At 45.6% G+C, this 21,936-nt stretch overlaps 1 protein-coding gene across 3 annotated transcripts in view; it reads right to left on the reverse strand.

Moving 5' to 3' along the window:
* Positions 1-21,936, reverse strand: part of CEP128 (centrosomal protein 128) — a 182,941-nt gene that overhangs the window by 25,921 nt on the left and 135,084 nt on the right. For 2 of the 3 annotated variants that reach the window (XM_040411239.1, XM_040411238.1), the window contains exons 21-23: positions 21,293-21,316; positions 13,911-13,988; positions 10,231-10,344 (exon numbers count right to left, since the gene is read on the reverse strand). In XM_040411239.1, coding sequence (XP_040267173.1) covers positions 10,231-10,344; positions 13,911-13,988; positions 21,293-21,316 — 216 coding nt within the window. The remainder of the gene's footprint in view (positions 1-10,230; positions 10,345-13,910; positions 13,989-21,292; positions 21,317-21,936) is intronic. The other variant, XM_040411241.1, reaches the window with a different exon arrangement.

The raw sequence follows: 21,936 nt of genomic DNA on the forward strand, positions 1-21,936 counted from the left end.
TCTGTATGAGAGGGGTGATCGGGGGTGCAGTCTGTATGAGAGGGGTGATCGGGGGGGTGCAGTCTATGAGAGGGGTGATCGGGGGGGTGCAGTCTATGAGAGGGGTGATCATGGGGGGGTGCAGTCTCTATGAGAGGGGTGATCGGGGGGGGTGCAGTCTCTGAGAGGGGTGATCGGGGGGGTGCAGTCTATGAGAGGGGTGATCATGTGGGGGGCATGTAGTCTGTATGAGAGGGGTGATCATGGGGGGTGTAGTCTATGAGAGGGGTGATCATGTGGGGGGCATGTAGTCTGTATGAGAGGGGTGACTGGGGGGGGTGCAGTCTCTATGAGAGGGGTGATCATGTGGGGGGGGGTAGCAGTCTGTATGAGAGGGGTGATCATGTGGGGGGGGGGTGCAGTCTGTGCAAGAGGGGTGATCGGGGGGGGGGGGGTGCAGTCTCTATGAGAGGGGTGATCATGTGGGGGGGGGGGGGTAGCAGTCTGTATGAGAGGGGTGATCGGGGGTGCAGTCTGTGCGAGAGGGGTGATCGGGGGGGGGGGGGTGCAGTCTATGAGAGGGGTGCAGTCTGTATGAGAGAGGTGATGGGGGGTGCAGTCTGAGAGGGGTGATCATGCGGGGGGGGTGCAGTCTGTATGAGAGGGGTGATCATGGGGGGGTGTAGTCTGTATGAGAGGGGTGATCATGGGGGGGTGCAGTCTCTATGAGAGGGGTGATCGGGGGGGGGTGCAGTCTATGAGAGGGGTGATCATGTGGGGGGCATGTAGTCTGTATGAGAGGGGTGATCATGTGGGGGGCATGTAGTCTGTATGAGAGGGGTGATCATGGGGGGTGTAGTCTATGAGAGGGGGGATCATGGGGGGTGTAGTCTGTATGTGGGGGGGGGTGCAGTCTGTATGAGAGGGGTGATCATTGGGAGGAGGGGGCCTGTCTGTGCAAGAGGGGTGATCATGGGGAGGGCCTGTCTATATGAGGGGGGTGACCATTGAAGGGGCAGTCTGTGCGAGGGTACCAAAGTAAGTAATCTGTTACATGGAGATAAGTCTGTGTGAGGCCGGGGTTGGGTGTCTGACCGTTTAAGTCTCAGCTTTCCTACAAGGACCATGCTGGAACCTAGAGGAGCGAGTAACCCACAGGACAGCAGCCACATTAACCCCTTTTCTGCCTTAGACCAACAGAGATTCTGACATTAGAGGGAACCTGTGATCAGCGCTGTTGTTGCCCTGAGTGACGGCAGCATAAAGTAGTGAGATTTGTCAGCCGTCTGCCATTCACGAGCTAAAAATGTTTCCCGAGAACCAAATAATTTAAGCCCAGGCCTGGGAAGTGTCCTGATTTTTCATGAGCCCCTGCTCTCCCCGCCCACTGCCTGATGATTGACAGTTATTTACTAGGGAGAAAACTACTATTAAAGGGGTTGTCAGAGTTATGAAAAAAAAATATATATAGCACTGTAAATCTGATGGGCAGCAATATATAACTGAGCTAAGCAAGTTTTAGGTAAAAAAAATATATATATATATGTTTTATTTCCCTGGTTCTCTTCTGGCCCTTTGTTTACCTGCAATAACAACAATCTCTGGCCCTCCCCCCGCTCTGCTAAGGGAGTGAATAAGTCTGCCCTGAGTGACATGTCTGACTGCTGGGAGACTCAGCAGCATATTATATGTGTAGGACTACAGGTGACACTGACACTGCTGATAGAAACATATAGAAACATAGAATGTGTCGGCAGATAAGAACCATTTGGCCCATCTAGTCTGCCCAATATACTGAATACTATGGATAGCCCCCGGCCCTATCTTATATGAAGGATGGCCTTATGCCTATCCCATGCATGCTTAAACCCCTTCACTGTATTTGCAGCTACCACTTCTGCAGGAAGGCTATTCCATGCATCCACTACTCTCTCAGTAAAGTAATACTTCCTGATATTACTTTTAAACCTTTGCCCCTCTAATTTAAAACTGTGTCCTCTTGTGGTAGTTTTTCTTCTTTTAAATATGCTCTCTTCCTTTACCGAGTTGATTCCCTTTATGTATTTAGCAGTTTCTCTCATCTCCCCTCTGTCTCTTCTTTCTTCCAAGCTATACATATTAAGGTCCTTTAACCTTTCCTGGTAAGTTTTATCCTGCAATCCATGTACTAGTTTAGTAGCTCTTCTCTGAACTCTCTCCAAAGTATCAGTATCCTTCTGGAGATATGGCCTCCAGTACTGCGCACAATACTCCAGATGAGGTCTCACTAGTGCTCTGTACAGCGGCATAAGCACTTCACTCTTTCTACTGCTTATACCTCTCCCTATACATCCAAGCATTCTGCTGGCATTTCGTGCTGCTCTATTACATTGTCTTCCCACCTTTAAGTCTTCTGAAATAATTACTCCTAAATCCCTTTCCTCAGATACTGAGGTCAGGACTGTGTCAAATATTCTATATTCTGCCCTTGGGTTTTTACGCCCCAGGTGCATTATCTTGCACTTATCCACATTAAATTTCAGTTTCCAGAGTTCTGACCATTCTTCTAGTTTTCCTAAATCCTTTTCCATTTGGCGTTTCCCTCCAGGAACATCAACCCTGTTACCCTGATACACACAGGATCTTCCCGCTACCTGGGCGCAATGCTCTGCAGAACTCCTCTGTCAGCTCCTGTGCCCAGCATTTGTGTCCTCAGTGCCTGCAGCTACTCAGTAAAGCCTTGAGTCTGTGCTGCTGAATGGGTTAAGAATCCAGGGAGAGCGATAAGCAGCAGCTGGCAGAGCAGGGGGACGTGGCCAGCACAGTGACGTCTCGTGTGCAGACACAGATCAACTCTCTCAGGCTTTGTGCACGAATCATTATCAGAGCAGGGAGAGAAGCTGACATCACAGGTCATGTGACCCTCAGTGAAATCTGAGAAAGGAGCAACTACAGATGCAGTAAGTGCATGGTAAAGCTGTTACATTTGATTAGTTAGAAACATATAAATAACAAAAAATAATAACTCGGACAACCCCTAAGTGGGCAGGGAGACCAGGAACAATCAGGGCACTTCCCAGGCCTGGGCTTAAATGATTTGGTTCTCAGCAAACACTTTTAGCTCGTGAATGGCAGACGGCTGAAATCGGCACATCTGTCACCACCTTATGCTGCCATCAGTCCGTATAAAGGCGATGACAGGTTTCCTTTGATGCTGTTCACTAACCTCATCAGGGAAGCAGAAACTAACCCTTTCTTTTCCATTGACCAGTTATCATAAACTTATCAACTATCCAAGCATGTCCAATTATTTGGTGCTAACGGCATGATTTTTTTCTTTTTCGCGGTTTTATATCCCAAGATCCAGAACTTTACTCTCACTAACCACCAAGGCTCATCCTGGTACTCCAAGAAGACTGACTAAGGGCACAGCCGGGATAGCGCCAAATGCCCACCGGACCTTTTTTATATATTTCCGTGGGGTCTTTCTTCAATATTCTAAATGTTTTTTGGCCCCCCAATAATTTGTAAGCCTCCTTACAATAATTTTCTTTATCCCTAATTACGATGCTTCCACCTTTGTCTGCTGGACATATAGTGATATTATTCTCTTGCATCGCCATCACAGCTTCCCTCTCCCCTTTTGATATATTACTCATAGATTGTAATTTTTTGACAGCTTTTACTTTCCGTATTTCTTTTACTACTAGGTTCATAAATGTATTAAAAGACAGAGTACTCCTGTATGGGGTGATATTTGGACTTAATTTATAAGTCAGAATGTTTGTAATCATTACTAATCTCCTCCTTCATATTATCTTTATTAGGGATGAGCGAATCGACTTCGGATGAAACCTGCAAAGTCGATTAGCATAAAATGTCGTTCTAATACTGTACGGAGCTCCTTGGAAACGAACTAGAGTTCGGGAAATGTTTTTTTTACAGTGCAAATTAATTTATGAAGTTATTATAAAAAATCACAGAAAAAAAGATCCAGAACATCCTGCACGATATGATAGTAACTACATTTATAAAGTCACAGAAAATAACGCACTATAGTAACATATGGACTAAGCCCTCACTCTGATAAAATCTGAGACTCTTAGGCTAAGTTCAGACGAACGTGTGTGATCCGTGGCCATATTGCGGGCCGCAATACACGGTCACAGTTCCGTGTGCATTCCGCATCACGGATGCGGACCCATTCACTTCAATGGGTCCGGAATAGCGGAACGGGACCCCTCGGAAGCACTACGGAGTGCTTCCGTTGGGTTGCGTTCCGTACTTCCGTTCCGCAAAAAGATAGCACATGTCCTATCTTTTTGCAGAACAGGCGGATCGCGGACCCATTAAAGTGAATGGGTCTGCAAATTGCAGGCCGCATCGGATCGCAAACTCGGCCTTAACCAATACATTTCAATCTAAACACATCTGTGCCCACCTACCCAGCGCCAAGGTGGTCTCAGTTCAAGCAGGTCCTATGCTAAACCTACCTATGCCATTATGCATTTATGTTCAGGAGTGCAGACCCCACACATCTAGTGTGTGCAACCAATGAGAGGAGGAGCCGCACAGCGATACGTACCACCTTAATCAAGGTCGCCTCTTAGATAGGTGGGGCAGAAGGGCACATGAATGCTGCTCCTTCAAGACAAATTAAACCAATCACAGAAAAAAGATACAGAACATCCTGCACGATATGATAGTAACTATATTCAAATTTCTGGCCATGTTCTGTAAATTACATGATGCAAATCCTCAAACAATCCATGTTAATTCCAGGTTGTGAGGCACCAAAATACGAAAAAAGTCAAAGGAGGGTGAATACTTTTGCAAGGCGCTGTATATACATATTTGGATTGATGCTGTGAATGCACGTTTACCTCTGCTTATGGTATTGTAGGAAGTGTGGGGAATTGTCGCACGAAACCATATTACAGATATTAGTTTTCCCGTTTTTTACAGTAGTGGCGGTACCGCAGCGTCAGCTATAGGTTCACACAGGATAAAAGAGCCAGTGTAATATAGTTTTTTTTAGCATGTATGAAACTAGTCTTATAGAACAGGAGGAGCTGAGCAGATGAATATGAACCATTCAGCTGTCAGTCACTGATAATTGTACACAGGGAGGTGATATCAATGATAGTATTCTCTGTGTAAGGGACTATTCACACGTCCACAAGTGTTTTGCGGATCCGCAAAACACGGACCGCACATGGCCGGCACTTTAAATAGAAATAACTTTTCTTGTCCGTGTCTGCGGACAAAAATAGGACATGTTCTATTTTTTTGCGGAATGGAAGTGCGGATGCGGACCGTACACTGTGCTGTCCGAATCTTTTGCAGCCCCATTGAAAATAAATGGGTCCGGACCCATTTTGCAGACGTGTGAATGGACCCCAAGTGTGTATACATAGATAGCTGTTAGTCACTGATAGTTGTACACGCGGAGTTGTTATCAGTGATGGTATTCTCTGTGTAAGGCCTCTTGCACACAGCCATATGTCCCGGAGCGGCATTGATAGTGCGCACAGCATCAAAGAATACAGTGATGCTGTGCACGTCGGGCTGCCCGCAGCACTATTGTCCCGCACTCATAAGATCATAAGGCAATTTTTTGCAATCTGACTTGTCACTTGATGTGGTAATAAATTTGGACCGTTGTTACTTATCCAAGTCATTCTGAGATTGTTTTCTCGTGACACATTGTACTTCATGCCAGTGGTAAATTTCAGTCGATACATTTAACCTTTACTTATCCAGAGGGAACATCCTCTGCGTCTGGAGGAAAGAAGGTTTGTACACAAACATAGAAAAGGATTCTTTACGGTAAGAGCAGCGAGACTATGGACTCTGTACTGTAAGAGCAGCGAGACTATGGACTCTATACTGTAAGAGCAGCGAGACTATGGACTCTATACTGTAAGAGCAGTGAGACTATGGACTCTATACTGTAAGAGCAGTGAGACTATGGACTCTTTACTGTAAGAGCAGTGAGACTATGGACTCTTTACTGTAAGAGCAGTGAGACTATGGACTCTTTACTGTAAGAGCAGTGAGACTATGGACTCTTTACTGTAAGAGCAGTGAGACTATGGACTCTTTACTGTAAGAGCAGTGAGACTATGGACTCTTTACTGTAAGAGCAGTGAGACTATGGACTCTATACTGTAAGAGCAGTCAGACTATGGACTCTATACTGTAAGAGCAGTGAGACTATGGACTCTATACTGTAAGAGCAGTGAGACTATGGACTCTTTACGGTAAGAGCAGTGAGACTATGGACTCTTTACTGTAAGAGCAGTGAGACTATGGACTCTTTACTGTAAGAGCAGTGAGACTATGGACTCTTTACTGTAAGAGCGGTGAGACTATGGACTCTTTACTGTAAGAGCGGTGAGACTATGGGCTCTGTACTGTAAGAGCAGCGAGACTATGGACTCTATACTGTAAGAGCAGCGAGACTATGGACTCTATACTGTAAGAGCAGTGAGACTATGGACTCTATACTGTAAGAGCAGTGAGACTATGGACTCTTTACGGTAAGAGCAGTGAGACTATGGACTCTTTACTGTAAGAGCAGTGAGACTATGGACTCTTTACTGTAAGAGCGGTGAGACTATGGACTCTTTACTGTAAGAGCGGTGAGACTATGGACTCTTTACTGTAAGAGCGGTGAGACTATGGGCTCTGTACTGTAAGAGCAGCGAGACTATGGACTCTATACTGTAAGAGCAGCGAGACTATGGACTCTATACTGTAAGAGCAGTGAGACTATGGACTCTATACTGTAAGAGCAGTGAGACTATGGACTCTTTACGGTAAGAGCAGTGAGACTATGGACTCTTTACTGTAAGAGCAGTGAGACTATGGACTCTTTACTGTAAGAGCAGTGAGACTATGGACTCTTTACTGTAAGAGCGGTGAGACTATGGACTCTTTACTGTAAGAGCGGTGAGACTATGGGCTCTGTACTGTAAGAGCAGCGAGACTATGGACTCTATACTGTAAGAGCAGCGAGACTATGGACTCTATACTGTAAGAGCAGTGAGACTATGGACTCTATACTGTAAGAGCGGTGAGACTATGGACTCTTTACTGTAAGAGCGGTGAGACTATGGACTCTTTACTGTAAGAGCGGTGAGACTATGGACTCTATACTGTAAGAGCAGTGAGACTATGGACTCTATACTGTAAGAGCAGTGAGACTATGGACTCTATACTGTAAGAGCAGTGAGACTATGGACTCTTTACTGTAAGAGCAGTGAGACTATGGACTCTTTACTGTAAGAGCAGTGAGACTATGGACTCTATACTGTAAGAGCAGTGAGACTATGGACTCTATACTGTAAGAGCAGTGAGACTATGGACTCTTTACGGTAAGAGCAGTGAGACTATGGACTCTTTACTGTAAGAGCAGTGAGACTATGGACTCTTTACTGTAAGAGCAGTGAGACTATGGACTCTTTACTGTAAGAGCGGTGAGACTATGGACTCTTTACTGTAAGAGCGGTGAGACTATGGACTCTTTACTGTAAGAGCGGTGAGACTATGGGCTCTGTACTGTAAGAGCGGTGAGACTATGGACTCTATACTGTAAGAGCAGTCAGACTATGGACTCTATACTGTAAGAGCAGTGAGACTATGGACTCTATACTGTAAGAGCAGTGAGACTATGGACTCTTTACTGTAAGAGCAGTGAGACTATGGACTCTTTACTGTAAGAGCGGTGAGACTATGGACTCTTTACTGTAAGAGCGGTGAGACTATGGACTCTTTACTGTAAGAGCGGTGAGACTATGGGCTCTGTACTGTAAGAGCAGTGAGACTATGGACTCTATACTGTAAGAGCAGTGAGACTATGGACTCTATACTGTAAGAGCAGTGAGACTATGGACTCTATACTGTAAGAGCAGTGAGACTATGGACTCTATACTGTAAGAGCAGTGAGACTATGGACTCTATACTGTAAGAGCAGTGAGACTATGGACTCTATACTGTAAGAGCAGTGAGACTATGGACTCTATACTGTAAGAGCAGTGAGACTATGGACTCTATACTGTAAGAGCAGTGAGACTATGGACTCTATACTGTAAGAGCAGTGAGACTGTGGACTCTATACTGTAAGAGCAGTGAGACTATGGACTCTATACTGTAAGAGCAGTGAGACTGTGGACTCTCTGCCTGAGGAGGTGGTGATGAGTTCACTATAGGAGTTCATGAGGGGCCTGGATGTATTCTGGAGTGTAATAATATTAGGCTACTTTCACACCTGCGTTAGGTGCTGATCCGTCTGGTATCTGCACAGACGGATCCGCACCTATAATGCAAACGCTTAGATCCGTTCAGAACGGATCCGTTTGCATTACCATGAACAAAAAAAAAATAATCTTTTTTATTTTTTTTGTTCATGATAATGCAAACGGATCCGTTTTGACTTTACATTGAAAGTCAATGAGAGACGGATCCGTTTGAAGATTGAGCCATATAGTGTCAAATTCAAACGGATCCGTCCCCATTGACTTACATTGTAAGTCTGGACGGATCCGATTACCTCCGCACGGCCAGGCGGACACCCGAATGCTGCAAGCTGCGTTCAGGTGTCCGCCTGCTGAGCGGAGGATAAACGGTGCCAAACTGATGCATTCTGAGCGGATCCGCATCCATTCAGAATGCATTAGGGCCGGACGGATCCGTTCGGGGCCGCTTGTGAGAGCCTTCAAACGGAACTCACAAGCGGAGCCCCGAACGCTAGTGTGAAAGTAGCCTAACAGGCTATAGCTAATAGAGAGGGGTCGTTGATCCAGGGAGATATTCTGATGCCTGATTGGAGTCGGGAAGGAATTTTTTATTCCCCTAAAGTAGGGAAAATTGGCTTCTACCTCACAGGGTTTTTTTTTTTTTTGCCTTCCTCTGGATCAACTTGCAGGATGACAGGCAAAACTGGATGGACAAATGTCTTTTTTCGGCCTTATGTACTATGTTACTAATAAATTTTTTTAAAAATCCCAAATTTACAAAAAGAAAATGAAAAAAATCACAACTTTCAAAAAGGGTTAACAGCCAAACAAACCTCTATATATTACCCTGATTCTTCAGTTTACAAAACCACCCCATATGTGGTCTTAGACTGCTGTATGGTCACACGGCAGGGCATAGAAGGAAAGGAGCACCATATAGTTTTTAGGCACCGAGTCATATTTAAAGAGACCCTGATACACCCCTACAGAAGAAACTCCCAAAAGGTGACCCCATTTTGGAAACTACAGGCGGTACTGACCGGTATCTCTGTATACACACTTACACAGAGAATACTGTCAATCACTGATGACACTTCTCCACTTACAGCTGAAGTGAGAAGTAAATGTATAGATTATCTTTTCATACTATAACACTATATAGGAATCTGCTCAGCTCCTCCTGTCCTCATCCATATAAAATGAAAACGTTTGTGTCAAGAACTGGATCTCTGTCTGGAAACTGTGAGGAAACGGGCAAACCTGCTTGACATGTCATCAACATGGCGGCCATCTTGAATTCAGCATGAGTTTTTCCGATTGGAAGGAGTGTGACACATTAAACAGTAGAGAACGTCACCAAAAATACAATGGCGTGCTTCATTTCAACGTAACTTTGTTCTCACCCTAAACAGTTATTTTTTTCTCTACAGGCGATGTGAAGGATGACGTAGTCCCAAGCAGAACGAATTGAGATCGTCCTCGTTTTCAGTGAAAGAAGAACAGAAGGTTTTTACCAACGCCACCGAAAGTCTCCCATCACCCACAGCGCAGTTACCAAACTTCTCAGCAGGACAAGGACCTGATGAAGTGGAGTTAGTTCCCCTTCCCCACAGCTTATGTCTTTCTTTTGAGGCTCCCTGCATTTCTGGCTGAAAAGCCTTTTTACAATAAAGTTGGTTCTGGTCTTTCACACTACACGGTACCTGCAGAACTTAAATGATCTCTTAGGGTATATTCACATGGGAGGGATTTGCATACAGCGTTCCACAGTACTAGCAAAGTGGACAAGATTCTAATAAATCACATGCAGCACGGATTGCCATAGGGTGCAATCCACAGCAGATAATGGGCTAGGTGTGGCCGTACACTTAAGCTGATTTATGACCAAATTAAAGTTGGATTGAAGTTCCTGAAAAGTGTGTTCATCGTGTCAACCAATATGGCCGCTGCAGGTACATCATAAAACGTTTTAAATCTAACAATAAACGGACACAGCTGCAGTGCTCCCAGGCGGAGGTGGGCACACGCTTACCCTGTACTCCTGGATCCTGCGCTTGGAATCTTCCAGCTGTTGCTGCAGGGACCCCACGATCTCTCGGTACTGAGCGTACCGCTCCTCCATCACTTCTCTCTGCAGGTGAGAGTCCTGTGTAAAGAACAAGACACAAGGTCACCAGATCTCCACGAGATAAGATGTCGGCCAGTGCTACCCCTACAGCATCTGCCAATGAACTTAAAGGGACCCTGTCAGGAGCTTCATGCTGCCCAGCCACTTCTGTGTCTCCCAGCGATCAACCTATCTGCGGGTGAACGTGGCGGCACATGCAGAATGAAGCCCCTCGGGGCACTCACTAGTCATGGAATGTCAGAAATGTTTTTTTCTAAACCAGATGGGACCTTTACAGGGGCTTACCAGAATTTATTGATGACCTACCCTCAGGATGGGTCATCAGCATCTGATTGGTGGAGGTTCGGCTCCAGCTGTTTAGAGGACCAGTCGCCTCTCCTGACAGGTCTGTTCTGGTAACTACTTGCATCCCCCCCATGTAATCGTCTGACATTATCCAATCCGTGCTGCCATTGTCAGACTATGGAGGGACACGCACCAACCGGTAACACCTTGATGGACCTTCAATGCAAACTACTAGCAATTCATTCATACCTTCTAGTGGGAATAACAGAGTAATGGCACATCATAGAGTCAATAGATGCCTCTGATTGTTATTCCATGGGCAATGTGAGGTTACAGGTCCTGTAATGGAGCTGCGGCCTCTTCTCAGTAGTAACTGGAATTGGAATTTTAGCTGAATCACATCCACTGACCTGGAACGGGCTTACAAGGGCCAAGTGCCCAATGGACGTGACATCAGAGGCCGTGGCTCTCATCTAAGGGCCTCAGCTGCTTGGCAGGGGTGCTGGGAGTCAGACCGTCCACCGGTCGGATATTGATGGCCGACCCTGAAGACTCTCCCCTTTAAAGCACACTTGTAGAAATGAGTGTTACCTGTGACTGGTAGGGGTCCAGCTCCTGGGACCCCACAAAATGCACAGAGTGGCTGGACAGGCTTGGGGCGTGCCACTCCATTCTCTATGGGACTGCCGGAGACAGCACTTGGATATTTCTGGCAGTCCCATGCGCAACCTGCTGCTTCATTCATTTCAGGAGGTCCTGTGGGGTATGGGGTCCCAGTGGTTGGACCCAATATGATCCCATAGTTATCCTCTACCCCGACACATTTGTAAGGGGCATTGAATGGGTACTCCTGTTATACAGGTAGTCTGTGTTGGCGCTTTTCCTTGTGTCCTCTGGACTTGGTGCCCACCACTTTCCTCCCCCCGTCTGCAGTACACAAGTGGGCAGCGCAGCAGATGAGGAGACCGAGCTAAAACATCAAATACAGGGGGAACCCTCACCCATTACTGCATCCCCTCCCCCCAGAATACGTCCATGTGGCCAAGTGAAAGATGAGAATTTATTGGAGAAATGTTCCCGTCCTCTGGCACGGGGCAGACGGGGTGATGTATGGCGCTGGGATGAAGCATCTTGGGCTTCTTTGTCCTCAGATCTGATTCTCTGTGTTTTGGCCCCAATTCTCGTACAGTTAGAAGCAGGAGTGCGAGCTCGTTGTGGTAAAATCGGCCCCGTCTTGTGCGATACACACAGCGTAACCATGACGGCACACCTGTTTCCCATTTCCATCACTCTGCGCACACACACCAACATATGGGACAGCGTCCCCCCCGTAAGTGCACCGATAAAACGAATCCATGTAAAGTGAAAAGCACAAGAGCTGCAAGGAAGTCCTCGCCATCGATCCCTCACCCAGGAGCCAATACTCAGCCCTCCCCCACTGCCTGCGATTGTCTTCTCCGTAGTAAGGTCCACTACACAAACAGGAAAGAAACGTCAAAATGCGGCCGGTCTGGGAGGCAGCTAATCCCAGGGCCGGAGCGCGGGACGGCTGAATGGAACAATGCATTTCTCATAGCTGTGTCCGCACGTTCCCATCACTATTCTCCCTCCACAGGACCCAATTGTGGCAGAAGGTCTGAGCGGCACTATAGCCGAGCGCTGACACGGCAGCCTAGAGAATAGCACTCATTCATGCCAGCCCCATTCAGATCATTTTCTCAAGGTCGCTCCGTACAGTATTTCCTCCTTTGTTCCCTCACACCGGAATATTTCCTCAGATCAGTGAATACCAATGGCCTAGGGGTCTATTCATTACAACCGCACATTGTGCAGACTCTGCCGCTTCTCAGCTCTTGGGGTCTGGAGATTAAAGGTAACAGCCTCGTGGCCCTGTGTAAAGCGCCCGGACGCTGCATTCCTCTGAGAACAGGTTTACTCCACACCAGGGTACAATGGTGCAATAAATAATGGCCGCCTAGAACTGGGGAATGGTGCAATGTTTAGAAATCCTCCTGCAGTGTAAAGAAAGGAGGTTGTCATGTAAGTTCACTCTAGCCTATGCTGGATGCAGTATAGTGGACTTTTATATGTAATAAATCAAGTATTAATGAAACTATAGAAAAATGTTAGCCATGGCAATAAGAAACCCCCATTCTTTACACTGCAGGCTACACCCGCAAGAGGAGAAACTGAAATACAGATTTATATTTTAGAGGGGTTGTCTCACTTCAGCAGTGAGATTCATCCTGTAGACGCAGTTTATACCAGGCTCTGACTAATGTATTGTGGTTCTCCATATTGCCTCCTTTGCTGGCTGGAGTTATTTTTCCATCACATTATACACGGCTCGTTTCCATGGTTATGACCATCCTGCACTCCATAAGCGGTGGTCATGCTTGCACATTATAGGAAAAAGTGCCAGCCTCTCTGGTGGCCGGGACTAGGAGCGCACATAAAATGGTGCTTTTTTTCTAGTGTGCAAGCATGACCACAGCTGTTAGATTACAGGGTGGTCGTAACTAGGGATCAGCGAATCGACTTTGGATGAAACACCTGAAGTCGATTTGCATAATACTTTGTTTGAATACTGTACGGAGCGAGCGTGCCGTACAGTATTAGAATGTATTGGCTCCTATGAGCTGAAGTTATTACTTCGTGAAGTCTCTCGACACTTCGGGTAATCACTTCAAAAATGTATTTCCCGAACTCGGGTTCAGTTCCAAGGTACCACTTAAAACCGAACCAGAGTTCGGGAAATGTTTTTTTTTACAGTAGAAATAAATTTTTGAAGTTATTACCCGAAGTGTCAAGCGACTTCGCGAAGTAATAACTTCGGCTCATATGAGCCAATACATTCTAATACTGTACGGCGCGCTCGCTCCATACAGTATTCAAACAACGTATTATTTAAATCGACTTGGGATGTTTCAGCCAATGTCGATTCGCTCATGCCTAATCGTAACCATGGAAATGAGACGTGTATAATGTGATGGAAATATCAATCCAGCAAAGGAGGCAGCATGGAATCACCATACATTAGTCAGAGCCTGGTATATTAACTTTCGCTACATAATAAATGCATTTGTTGAAGTTAAAGGACCACTTTAAAGGTAAATTCTACATCTAAATCTATTAGAAAATGGGGGAAGGGTCACTTAAGAGGAGAACATAAAGGAATCGGACACAAGCGACTCCCCGCACTGTGAATAAAAACATGCGGCTGCTGATACCGGTGAGAACCCTTCCCACGGACATCATATGGTGCAAACCAAATCTGACGTTTTCTTGTTTCCACTCACATTGAGATCTTTCATGTCGTCCAGGAGACTGAGCTTTTCTGGAACAGATTCCAGGTGATCCAGGGCCATGCGAGTACTCTGCAAGACAAAACACAAGAATGTGAAACTTCACAAACACTAGTGCCCCCAGTGTCTGCAGCGCCCCCTCTAGGACCTTGGTAGTAATTACTAGTAATGGATCTATCATGAACACAGCCGTCTGCACAACTGGGAAGTGATATCAAAGGGTAAAATTAAACTTCACTCATATGAGGATGACCCGGGGGGCACTGCAGATCTCATCGCTCACAGAACAAGCTCCATCCACCGACTATCAGGAGCCAAACAGATGCTGGCAAATGCAAACGGCCTGTAGGTGCAGCAATTCAATGAAAATCCAATTTGCCAGGATATGATGCAATTAAAGTGGCTTCTCTATAGAATGTAAAACAAACGCTCAGATGAAACAGAGTCAAGCGGCTTCATTTTATGGTGGAAACAAGACACATGTGAAATAAAATGTGCTATAAAGTTGTAAGGTGCTGCAGAGTCCCAGGCTCTCCCCATCATCGGTGAGGGGGAAGTGCCGCTGGGGCCCCACTGACTGGAAAACGGACTGGTTTTGGTAGTAATTTCAGTCTAATACCAACTTGACTGCCAGTTCAGAGTTAGGACCACACTTCTCATGGCCTCACGGTGGACAGAATCTTCCCCGTTTAGTGTCTTGACACATGGAGAAGCATGGGCAGCAAGGTGGCTCAGAGGTTAGCGCTGGGGTCCTAGATTCAAATCTGACCAAGGACAATATCTGCACGGAGTTTGTATGTTCTCCCTGAGTTTGCGTGGTTTTCCTCCCACACTTCAAAGACATACTGACAGGGAACTTAGATTGCAAGCCTCATGAGAATGTCTGTACAGCATTACGGAATATGTCAGTGATATATAAGGGATGAGAATGTCTGTACAGCGCTGTGGAATATGTCAGTGATATATAAGTGATGAGAATGTCTGTACAGCGCTGTGGAATATGTCAGTAATATATAAGTGATGAGAATGTCTGTACAGCGCTGTGGAATATGCCAGTAATATATAAGTGATGAGAATGTCTGTACAGCGCTGTGGAATATGTCAGTGATATATAAGTGATGAGAATGTCTGTACAGCGCTGTGGAATATGTCAGTGATATATAAGTGATGAGAATGTCTGTACAGCGCTGTGGAATATGTCAGTGATATATAAGTGATGAGAATGTCTGTACAGCGCTGTGGAATATGTCAGTGATATATAAGGGATGAGAATGTCTGTACAGTGCTGTGGAATATGTCAGTGATATATAAGGGATGAGAATGTCTGTACAGCGCTGTGGAATATGTCAGTGATATATAAGGGATGAGAATGTCTGTACAGCGCTGTGGAATATGTCAGTGATATATAAGTGATGAGAATGTCTGTACAGCGCTGTGGAATATGTCAGTGATATATAAGGGATGAGAATGTCTGTACAGCGCTGTGGAATATGTCAGTGATATATAAGTGATGAGAATGTCTGTACAGCGCTGTGGACTATGTCAGTGATATATAAGTGATGAGAATGTCTGTACAGCGCTGTGGAATATGTCAGTGATATATAAGTGATGAGAATGTCTGTACAGCGCTGTGGAATATGTCAGTGATATATAAGTGATGAGAATGTCTGTACAGCGCTGTGGAATATGTCAGTGATATATAAGGGATGAGAATGTCTGTACAGCGCTGTGGAATATGTCAGTGATATATAAGTGATGAGAATGTCTGTACAGCGCTGTGGAATATGTCAGTGATATATAAGGGATGAGAATGTCTGTACAGCGCTGTGGAATATGTCAGTCAGTGATATATATAAGTGCATAAAATAAAAAACTGGAGAACATTCCAGAGAAGATCCTCATTTGAGATGACTGCACCGCACAAATGTTGAGTATATGAAGTGGGGCGTAGGGGATGGAGCAGGTGGAAGCAGCCACTCCACGGTCCATCATCTCCACTCCTGCACAGGGGACTTGTAATGAGAAAGAACGTGCAAATGCCTCATTACTCTGCGTCCTGGAGCCTCAGCGTGTGACCCACATTACAGCAATCATAATCCACCGCCTTCTGCCACTTACAGCATTATTATCTGAACAGTTATAGCCACAGCGAGAAAGGTCCAAACCGTGACAAATAATTATACCCCACCGCCATTACCATGGGTTTGTATCTATAACACTCTGCCCTTAAAGGCTATGGACACCGTTGGAGCTTTTTTTTGTTTTGTTTTTTTAACCATTGCCTTTTACTCCTTTTAGGCTAAAAATATTTTTTTCAGTTGAGTTATAAGGAGGGTTTGACCTGAAAGGGAAGGTTGACATCAGCAGCAGGTAAATCCGATAGTCTGTTAGAGCCGAGGAGCAGACTAATGTCCTTACCGTATCCGGCATTACGGATCCATATCCTCTGTAATGGAGTCCAGCAGGTTTCCTGCCTAAATGTCACATTCTGTCAGACAAATAACACAGCTGCCTGCGGCGGTATTCTAGCAGCAGAATGCTGGCATTTAAGCCGGAAACCCGCTAGATGCCATTATAGTGAATGGGGATCCGGCTATGCCAGATACGGTAACTCCGCTACTCTGCTGGAACAGATTGCCGGATTTACCTGCCGCAGATGTGAACCAACTTTAAAAAAATGTAACCGAAAATGGGTAGAATGCAATAGTGGGAAAAGTTGCCCCAAGCCTTTATGGGGGTCTGTCACCACATTAAAGGCTTCCTGGTGCCTGTAGGGGACAAGCACAGTATCACTGATACCTTTTTGGTCCCTTTGTTCATTTTCATGACTTTTGAGCCATATGCAAATTTGCTGAAAACAGCCCAAGGGTGAGGTCCCCGGGCACCCCCACCTACATGGAGCCCCGCTCCTCTCTTCACCTTTCTACATTATTAAGTCCCTCGATGAAATCCTGTGCAAGCACACTGCTGCTCGCACCTTGTGCACACGTACAGTGCCGCTGCCCACAAGGGTATACTGAGTGTGCAGGGGCACTGCTGCTCACGCCAACGGACACGGTACCCAGAGAGGATTGTCCAGACTGATGTACTGTGACAAACCCTCCATTGTGTCTTTAGAGCTGGTTTTCAGTCTTGGAATGATTGCATTCACTGACACTAAGCAGAGATCTTGAAAATGATAAACTGAAACAGAACTACTTATCATGAAATGTGAGCTTTATGTACCGGAATTATTTTAACTCTATTGCATATATGGAGAAGACAGAAGAACTAAAGACTCTGGAGAAACGTCACCAGGGGTCCCATTCAATGTTCTAACAATCCGTCAATGAGACAAAGAAGGTGAAGGACAAAACTAAACAATCCTGCATCTTTGTAAAGCTGCACAGGAATCTATGCTCAATCCATTGTTGTAATGGAAGCTTCACTACAGCACTTCCAGGACCTTTCATATATAGGAGATATCACACGATTATATCTGGGGAACGCAGGGTTAAGTCAAGGACACTGACAGAACCCTCTTCAGAATTAGGGGGCAGGAGAAGTCTGCAAACAAATCAGCAGCTCTGCTGGATTGAAAGGTTAAAATGAGGATTAATACCATTGGGTATATTTGCATCAGGGTCTCCTGTAGCCTCAAACCCACACCAAGCAGGTGGCATTCCCATGGCACCATATGGAGCCTTGCTGTTTCCATTGCTCCTTAGTACCTGCAGTAGGTTGCTGGATAAAGCTCCTGAGAGGTTGGACCAAAACGTGCCCTCTCTGCGTTTTGTTAGGGTTGCAGATTTCTTCTTCATAAACAAGTTGGATTGGGACCCTACGCAACACAGAGTGCAGTGATCCTTCTTGGCAATTAAGATACCCCCAATTCAATTATTTCTCCCAAATTCTGTGATCTTGGAGACTGAAGATAATCATCTCCCGGACTTATGTACAGATTTATGTGACCCTCTATTTGTCTACAAATACAAGAAGGACCAGGATCTGACAGCTCTGATCTACCACCATCTTGGGGTCAATACCATTCACACCCAAGAAGCTTCACCTTGTCATTCCTCAATCCCCTCGCTCTTCTCCGTATCCTCACAGCTGAAAACATGGCAGCTGGGAAGTTCTCCACAGCTTTGGGAGCTGACGATGCGTCAGACGGAGGAATAAGATGGAAACAGAACCCATGAGACGCCTTCTTCAGTGTCCACAAGTCCAATCCTCAGAGAGGAGATGGGAGATAAAGCTTCCAATCACCAGGCTGTCACCAGTAGACGTGGAGGCTTTAACAATTCCCAGCAGCAGCCGCCACCGCCGTCCTTTCTGCAGATCAGACTTTTGTCAAGCAGTTTGTTACTTCAGTTACAAAGTGTCAAAGTAACTTAACACTTAATCTGTCAGCTGCTTCCCGTCTGCCGATAAACCAGGAACAAAGAAATAAGAAATTGTACCCAGAAGGATGAGATTACATTACAAGTGCTCCGGTGCCACCACCGTCCTCCCAGCCGGGGTCTCCAAGCCTCATCCAGTGCAGAATGTACAGTAGCTGGCTGTGCAGGGTCACTATACAATGAATGCTATAGGAAGAGGTAGATCTGAAGATGCAACCGGTGGAACATGGGCTCCAGAGAGGAACCTACTCAAATTAGAGCGCCTTCACACGCAGCAATTGACCTTAATGAGGCTTGCAGAAATCCATGCACTTGCTCCTCATTCAAATGAATGGAACAGATTTCCAGTCACTGAATTCTGGCTGGTGTGAAGGCGCCCTCAGACAGTATTCTCAGCAATGCTCCGTCCTAAAGTCCTTTTCCGCTAGATGCAGTATGCAGCCCCTACAAAGTGTAGCTCTGGAGGCTCAGACCCCTCAACTGTGCGAGATCTGTCGTCACGTGCTGCATACTGTCAAAGGAAGAACCGTGCCCGAGGTCTGCATGACCCATAATGTGCCCTCAGCTTCCAGAACATCAGATATAAACTAGTGCAGAATAGGACGCGTCCCATGAACACAAGCAGATTGTGAAAATATGAACAAATCTTATTTCTATGGAAATGAACTCACGCCACTGTAACATAATTGCGGTGCGATCACAGTAATTGACAGTGAGTCACAGTAACTGGCACAGATGGCAATGTGCGCTGGGTCTCACAGGAATGCGGGCACCAGGACTGGCAGAAGCTCACCAGACGGGTTACACCTTCAGCTTTCTCTCACATGTACAAACTGTTTTGTCTTCTTAAATCTGAATAAGGCCTCAAATCTGCCGAGTAATCACTAATCAATGATGTTACGCTAAAGAGCCGTAAATACAAAAAGCAGGAGTCTGCGCCACTGCCAAGGACTGGGACCTGACGAGTGCTGGACTATCCGATTATTCCTGGAGTAAGGAAGTTACAGGGCGCCGCGGACCGCGCTGTTGTGTAATCCCGGAGTACAGCCTGGCCGTCACCTCCTCCTTCTGACATTTACATCCATTAATGCAGGTTGTACATTAGTCAAAGTGAAGAATATCTGATAGCGATCACCGGAGTGAAGCAGACAGAAAGAAGAGACCTCAAAACTGCAGGAAAAAGGTCATAAAGACAAGAATAAGGGATGACCCAGTAATGCTGGCCGACTAATCAAGAAAGACGCCAAAAATATCACAAGGAGCTTGTGCTCCACTATGGTGAAGGCACGTCTTGTGTGACACTTTAATGGAATCCACTACTTGCATGACCTAAGAAATAATACAGAATGCCGCCGTCTGCGGGGACGATAATGCAGAATGCCGCCATAGGCAGGGATGATAATGCAGAATATACAGAATGCCGCCGTCTGCGGGGATGATAATGCAGAATATACAGAATGCCGCCATATGCGGGGATGATAATGCAGAATATACAGAATGAGGCCGTCTGCGGGGATGATAATGCAGAATATACAGAATGAGGCCATCTGCAGGGATGATAATACAGAATGCCGCCATCTGCAGGGATGATAATACAGAATATACAGAATGAGGCCATCTGCAGGGATGATAATACAGAATATACAGAATGCCGCCATCTGCGGGGATGATAATGCAGAATATACAGAATGAGGCCATCTGCAGGGATGATAATACAGAATATACAGAATGAGGCCATCTGCAGGGATGATAATGCAGAATATACAGAATGCCGCCATCTGCGGGGATGATAATGCAGAATATACAGAATGAGGCCATCTGCAGGGATGATAATACAGAATGCCGCCATCTGCAGGGATGATAATGCAGAATATACAGAATGCCGCCATCTGCAGGGATGATAATACAGAATATACAGAATGCCGCCATCTGCGGGGATGATAATACAGAATATACAGAATGCCGCCATCTGCTGGGATGATAATGCAGAATATACAGAATGCCGCCATCTGCTGGGATGATAATACAGAATATACAGAATGCCGCCATCTGCAGGGATGATAATGCAGAATATACAGAATGCCGCCATATGCGGGGATGATAATGCAGAATATACAGAATGCCGCCATCTGTGGGGATGATAATACAGAATATACAGAATGAGGCCATCTGCAGGGATGATAATACAGAATGCCGCCATCTGCAGGGATGATAATACAGAATATACAGAATGAGGCCATCTGCAGGGATGATAATACAGAATATACAGAATGCCGCCATCTGCGGGGATGATAATGCAGAATATACAGAATGAGGCCATCTGCAGGGATGATAATACAGAATATACAGAATGAGGCCATCTGCAGGGATGATAATGCAGAATATACAGAATGCCGCCATCTGCGGGGATGATAATGCAGAATATACAGAATGAGGCCATCTGCAGGGATGATAATACAGAATATACAGAATGAGGCCATCTGCAGGGATGATAATACAGAATGCCGCCATCTGCAGGGATGATAATGCAGAATATACAGAATGCCGCCATCTGCAGGGATGATAATACAGAATATACAGAATGCCGCCATCTGCGGGGATGATAATACAGAATATACAGAATGCCGCCATCTGCTGGGATGATAATACAGAATATACAGAATGCCGCCATCTGCAGGGATGATAATGCAGAATATACAGAATGCCGCCATATGCGGGGATGATAATGCAGAATATACAGAATGCCGCCATCTGTGGGGATGATAATACAGAATGCCGCCATCTGCAGGGATGATAATACAGAATATACAGAATGCCGCCATCTGCAGAATATACAGAATGCCGCCATCTGCAGAATATACAGAATGCCGCCATCTGCGGGGGATGATAATGCAGAATATACAGAATGTGGTGTCTGTTCTAACTGCTCTTCAACATTGCATTTCCCAGCATCAAATATTTTGAGACATTTCAGATGATTTTCATACAACTCACCCGCTCCAGATCCACAACCCGATCCTGGGGGGGGGAAATAAAAATGTATTAAGAAATGTCATCCAGCCACCTGTCACCCATCTCATCCCTGCTTTTACTTAAAGAGAATGTGTCAATATAAAATGACCTATTGTTTGAATCCGTTTTTCATGTCAAACATATTTAAGAATTTTTGGTGAGGATTCTTTACATTTTCCATGTCACTATCTATATTTAACCCCTTCAGGACTGCCGCTGTACATGTACGGTGGAAGTAAGGGGTTTACAAAAAAAATATTAAAAAATCAATCCCGCGATCGAGGCGGGAGCCATAGCTGCCGAGTTCCTGCTGTTTTAAACAGCAGACTCCTGGAGCAAATGTCTGATAATACAACTGACCGCGGCATCTGAGGCGGCTTTGAGCCAAAACGGCTTCCCCGTGCGGAGATGAGGGAAGCCATTCATTCTCAGTAATAGCCTGGCTCGCTCTAGATCTTCTATGTACTGCAATGTAAGGGTGAAGCGATCTTAAGATTGCATATTCAAGTTCCTTAAGGTGAAGTAAAAGAGTTAAGGTTAAGAGTTTTAAAAAATATTTAAAAAAAGACATAAAAAATTAAATCTTCCCCATAAAAAAAATAAAGAACACAGTTGTCGCCAGGTCC

This window comes from Bufo bufo, chromosome 11 (genome assembly GCF_905171765.1).
Source record: "Bufo bufo chromosome 11, aBufBuf1.1, whole genome shotgun sequence".
NCBI classification, from domain to species: Eukaryota; Metazoa; Chordata; class Amphibia; order Anura; family Bufonidae; genus Bufo; species Bufo bufo.